Source organism: Amblyraja radiata, chromosome 3 (assembly GCF_010909765.2).
Source record: "Amblyraja radiata isolate CabotCenter1 chromosome 3, sAmbRad1.1.pri, whole genome shotgun sequence".
Taxonomy (NCBI): Eukaryota; Metazoa; Chordata; class Chondrichthyes; order Rajiformes; family Rajidae; genus Amblyraja; species Amblyraja radiata.
In genome coordinates, this window is record NC_045958.1 from 107,187,050 (window position 1) to 107,193,049 (window position 6,000).

General features: G+C 46.6%; 1 protein-coding gene across 2 annotated transcripts in view; it reads left to right on the forward strand.

Annotated features, from left to right (window-relative positions):
- trappc11 (trafficking protein particle complex subunit 11) overlaps positions 1–5,401 on the forward strand; it is an 87,236-nt gene extending 81,835 nt beyond the window's left edge. For both annotated transcript variants that reach the window (XM_033018521.1, XM_033018522.1), the window contains one exon: positions 4,928–5,401. In XM_033018521.1, the coding sequence (XP_032874412.1) occupies positions 4,928–4,972 (45 nt within the window). In that variant the 3' untranslated portion in view covers positions 4,973–5,401. The remainder of the gene's footprint in view (positions 1–4,927) is intronic.
- The last annotated feature ends 599 nt before the right edge of the window (positions 5,402–6,000 follow it).

Sequence of the window (6,000 nt, forward strand, 5' to 3'; positions counted from 1 at the left end):
ACTTTCAGAAGGCTTTCGACGAGGTCCCACATAAGAGATTAGTATACAAACTTAAAGCACACGGTATTGGGGGTTCAGTATTGATGTGGATAGAGAACTGGCTGGCAGACAGGAGGCAAAGAGTAGGAGTAAACGGGTCCTTTTCACAATGGCAGGCAGTGACTAGTGGGGTACCGCAAGGCTCAGTGCTGGGACCCCAGCTATTTAGGATATATATTAATGATTTGGACCAGGGAATTGAATGCAACATCTCCAAGTTTGCGGATGACACGAAGCTGGGGGGCAGTGTTAGCTGTGAGGAGGATGCTAGGAGGCTGCAAGGTGACTTGGATAGGCAGGGTGAGTGGGCAAATGCATGGCAGATGCAGTATAATGTGGATAAATGTGAGGTTATCCACTTTGGTGGCAAAAACAGGAAAGTAGACTATTATCTGAATGGTGGCCGATTAGGAAAGGGGGAGATGCAACGAGACCTGGGTGTCATGGTACACCAGTCATTAAAAGTAGGCATGCAGGTGCAGCAGGCAGTGAAGAAGGCGAATGGTATGTTAGCATTCATAGCAAAAGGATTTGAGAATAGGAGCAGGGAGGTTCTACTGCAGTTGTACTGCAGTTGTACAGGGTCTTGGTGAGACCACACCTGGAGTATTGAGTACAGTTTTGGTCTCCTAATCTGAGGAAATACATTCTTGCCATAGATGGAGTACAGAGAAGGTTCACCATACTGATTCCTGGGATGTCAGGACTTTCATATGAAGAAAGACTGGATAGATTCGGTTTGTACTCGCTAGAATTTAGAAGGTTGAGGGGGGATCTTATAGAAACTTACAAAATTCTTAAGGGGTTGGACAGGCTAGATGCAGGAAGATTGTTTCCGATGTTGGGGAAGTCCAGAACGAGGGGTCACAGTTTAAGGATAAGGGGGAAATCTTTTAGGACCGAGATGAGGAAAACATTTTTCACACAGAGAGTGGTGAATCTCTGGAATTCTCTGCCACAGAGGGTAGTTGAGGCCAGTTCGTTGGCTATATTTAAGAGGTAGTTAGATGTGGCCCTTGTGGCTATAGGGATCAGGGGGTATGGAGAGAAGGCAGGTACAGGATACTGAGTTGGATGATCAGCCATGATCATATTGAATGGTGGTGCAGGCTCGAAGGGCCGAATGGCCTACTCCTGCACCTATTTTCTATGTTTCTATGTTGACAGATCTGGGTCAGACGAGGAAACACTTTTTCTCAGAGTGCTGAGTGTGTGGAATTCTCTCCCTCAGAGGGCGGTGGAGGCCGGTTCTCTGGATGCTTTCAAGAGAGAGCTAGATAGGGCTCTTAAAAATAGCGGAGTTAGGGGATATGGGGAGAAGGCAGGAACGGGGTACTGATTGGGGATGATCAACCATGATCACATTAAATGGCCGAAGGGCCGAATGGCCTACTCCTGCACCTATTGTCTATTGTCTATTGATCCAGTGGCGTGGAGTCCCATGACGACCGGAGACCTTTCTATGCTGCAGCCTTCATCCGCCTTCCCAGCCGTTGTGACGCTCCACCAAGGTCAGCCAGCATCCACCGCCTGTTCCACCGTTGAGGTCTTGGTTGGATTGCTCTTTGTCAGAGACCTCCCCCCCCCCCCCCCCGACCTCACCGCCATGGGTGGCCATACCAGGAGCATAGCTCCAGACGGCATCGCTCTCAGGATCTCAGGACCACACAAGCTTCTCCACCACGTGACAATCCACGGAGAAACACACTGGTACACAAATTATAGGAGTAGAATTCGGCCCATCGAGTCCACACCACCATTCAATCATGGCTGATCTCTGCCTCCCGATCCCATTCTCCTGCCTTCTCCCCATAACCCTTGACACCCATTCTAACCAATAATTTGTCCATCTCTACTGTAAAAATATCCACACTGACGTTGGAGCCAATGAGTTCCACAGATTATCTACCCCCTGACTAAAGAAATTCCTCCTCGCCTCCTTTCTAAAAGAGCGCTCTTTAATTCTGAGGCTATGACCTCTAGTCCTAGACTCTCCCACCAGTGGAAACATCCCCTCCACACCCACACTGTCTGTGCCTTAGTTTTACTTTATTATTGTGACGTGTACCGAGCTACGATGTGGAAGTGTGATGGTGTGAATGAGGGGGGACCTCATTGAATCATACCCAACAGTGAAAGGCTTGGATAGGATGGATGTGGAGAGGATGTTTCCACTATTGGGAGCGTCTAGGACCAGATGGCACAGCCTAAAGGGCCTGTCCCACTTAGGCTATTTTTTGGTGGCCGCTGGATTTTCAAAGTTGAAATTTTTTTGGAGACAGTAGGTGACACTGGGTTTGACGCCACTGAGCGTAGCTTGACTTCTCCTGACGTAGGTGCTGTCGTAGTTGTCGCCAGGTTAACGTCGGTTGTCGCTGGTGCTGACTTTGGGTTTTTTTGTTGTTAAAGTATTTCAAATTTCAAATTCTATGTCGAAAGGGGGGCCCAGTCACCGTTTTTTCGGCGACCTGCTACCACTATGACAGTCACCTAAAAATAGCTTAAGTGGGACAGGCCCTTAAGAATAAAAGGATGTTCATTTAGGAAGGAGGTGAGTCAGAGGGTGGTGAATCTGTGGAATTCTTTGGCACAGATGGCTGTGGAGGCCAAGTCAGTGGGTATGTTTAAGGCAGAGGTAGATGGATTCTTGATTAGTACGGGTGTCGGGTTATGGGGAGAAGGCAGGAGAATGGGGTTAAGGGGGAGAGATAGATCAGCCATGATTGAATGGCAGAGTAGTCTAGATGGGCCGAATGGCCTAATTCTGCCTCTGTCACACTTATGAGTTTATGAATAGTGAAAAGCTTTTTCGTTGCGTGCTATCAACTCACCGAAACGACTATAGATGATTACAATCAAATCAGATACAGGATAAAATAAATAGTTCAGTTTGTTGTCATGTGTACCGAGGCACACTGAAAAGCTTTTATTTGTTGCGTGCTAACCTGTCAGCGGAAAAATAATACATGGTTACAATCAAGCCGTCTGTGATGTCTTTGTAATGTAATATAGCGGTGGATAGACCACCTGTAGCCAGATGCTCATATGATAGAAACCTGGACAGAGGAGCCAGTCTCCCAGAGGCCAGAAATAGTCTCCCAGAAGGGGCAAGTCCCCAGAAGTCACGATGCGCCGAGATGCAGCGAGAGGCAGGAACCAGACTCCCAGTCGCAGCAAAAGGCAACGAGGCAGGCCCTTTGTTAGAGTTTCTAGAGTTTGAGGTTAAAGTGGATATCAGGGGGAGATGTGATGTAATTAAAGTGAAGGGGGAGATGTGATGTCTTTGTAATGTAATCTATGTAATGTAATATATAATGTAAATGCCAGTGCCCCTTGAGGCCAAAAGCAAAAGCTGGCAAATGTACCTGTGCCTCGTGACTGAGGTCAAGTGACCTTCTGGAAGTTTCGGTCATAGCAGATTAAACTTATCTTACACGGTGGCGGACGTGTTTTCTTTGTGCTAGTCACAACAGGGCCTTACAGAGAACATTACACCATCCACAGTGTACAGATCCAGGATAAAGGGTAAGTTTAGTGCAAGATAAAGTCCGATTAAAGATAGTATGATAAAGTCCAATTAAAGATAGTATACCTCATCATACTTACAATGAGGTAGATAGCAGCTCGGGACCACTCTCTAGTTGGTTGATAGGATGATTCAGTTGCGTGATAACAGCTGGGAAGAAACTGTCCCTGAATCTGGAGGTGTGCGTTTTCAAACTTCTGCACCTCTTACCTGAAGGGAGAGGGGAGAAGTGGGAGTGACCAGGGTGAGACTGGTCCTTGATTATGCTGCTGGCCTTATGTGATCGTCTGGGCTGCGTCCATAACACTCTGCGATTTCTTGCGGTCTTGAATGGAGCTGATCCCAAACCAAGCTGCGATACATACCGATAAAATGCTGTTTACGGCGCATCTGTAGAAGTTGGTGAGAGTTGTTGGGGGACATGCAGAACTTCCTCAGCCTTCTAAGGAAGTAGGGGTGTTGGTGCGCTTTCTTGGCCATTGCTTCGATGTGGATGGTCCAGTACAGGTTTCTGGTGATAGACAAAGCTTTGTAGAAGAAGGAACTGCAGATGCTGTAGACAAAAGTGCAAAAGTAGACAAAAGATGCTGGAGGAACTCAGCGAATAGCATCTATTGAGAAAAAGAGTAGGTGACATTTCGGGTCGAGATCTTTCTTCAGATAAAGCTTTGTAGTTTAGTTTAGATATACAGTGTGGAAACAGGGCCCTTAGGGTCCGCGTCGACCAGCGATCCCCGAACACCAGCACTATCCTACACACAGTAGGGACAATTTACAATCTTACCAAACCCGATTAACCTACAAAGCTGCACGTCTTTGGAGTGTGGGAGGAAACCGGAGCATCCGGAGAAAACCCACGCAAGTCACGGGGAGAACGTACAAACTCTACAGACAGCACCCGTAGTCAGGATGGAACCCGTGTCCCTGGCGATGTGAGGCAGCAACTCTACCGCTGCGCCACCGTGTCGCCCTCTTATTATTGCTGAAAGTACAATATGAACAACACAGGGATTAATCCTTGGGGGACAAAAATGCTGGAGAAACTCAGCAGGTGGGGCAGCATCTATGGAGCAAAGGAAATAGGCGACGTTTCGGGTAGAAACCCTTCTTCAGATAAAGTTTTGTAGTTTAGTTCAGTCTGAAGAAGGGTTTCGACCCGAAACGTTGCCTATTTCCTTTGCTCCATAGATGCTGCCTCACCCACTGAATTTCTCCAGCAATTTTGCCTACTTTTGATTTTCCAGCATTGCAGTTCATTCTTAAACAGGAAATAATCCTTACAGAGTTTATTGAAAAGGGTATTCATCCCGACTAGTTTTCAGACACGCATTGTAAACTTGTGCTATTTTGCCCCCACTTTAGCCGCAAGGTCGACGCGCTGATGAAGTGATCGTTGTGGCTGCCTGACGGGGAAACTGCTTTGAAGGATAAAAGTCGCCACTTTTGCAGCAAGAAACAGAACTGGATAAAACATTGCTCTTATTCGTGGGTGTACAAATGACCCAGGCCTTCTGGCTGCGGTATTTTTCATCAGTTATATGTTTCTCCACCGCCTTTAAAGGCAAGTATGACAGTCACAAGCAGTTAATGTTTCGCGTTGAAATTAGTGTCCCGGGAACAAATGTAGATGGATGATGAAGCAAGAATTATTTTGGAAGTAGAATGATATAATTGAGCTTTCTATTGTTTCACATTCAGTGAGAAATGACCTTCGTCTTTGGCAATACTTATTTATATTCTGTTGTAAATTTTCCATTTATTGCCATCATGCAGCTTTGATTTACAATTGGACAAGTGGAGCTGCTAAAATATCTTTCAATAAATCATGGATCTGCATCATTGTGTGTTCTCATTTATTTGATAAAATTGCTGCAGCACTTTAGACTTTGGTACTTTAGAGATGCAGCTTGGAAACAGGCCCTTCGGCCCCCCCGTGTCCGTGCCGACCCACGATCACCCCGCACGCTATAGCACTATCCTACACACACTAGAGACAAGTTACATTTTTACACAAGCCAATTAACCTGTAGGTCTTGATGAGTATCAAGATTCTTCTTGAGTAGTAAGGATGTCAGGGGTTGTGGGGAGAAGGAAGGAGAATTGGATTGAGAGGGAAAGATAGATCAGCCATGATTGAATGTGGAGTAGACTTGACTCGGCGGGTCAAGCAGCATCTCTGGAGAACATGGATAGTTGATGTTTCACAGTGCTGGAGTAACTCAGCGGGTCAGACAGCATCTCTGGAGAACATGGATAGGTGACGTTTCACAGAGTGCTGGTGTAACTCAGCGGGTCATGCATGCAGTATTTCTGGAGAACATGGATAGGTGACGCTTCAGGTCGAGACCCTTCTTCAGACTGGTGTTGCAGAACTCGCGTCGGAGAGAGGAGATGAACTTCTTGACAGTCGGCATACCTTGAGATTTTGCAGTGGA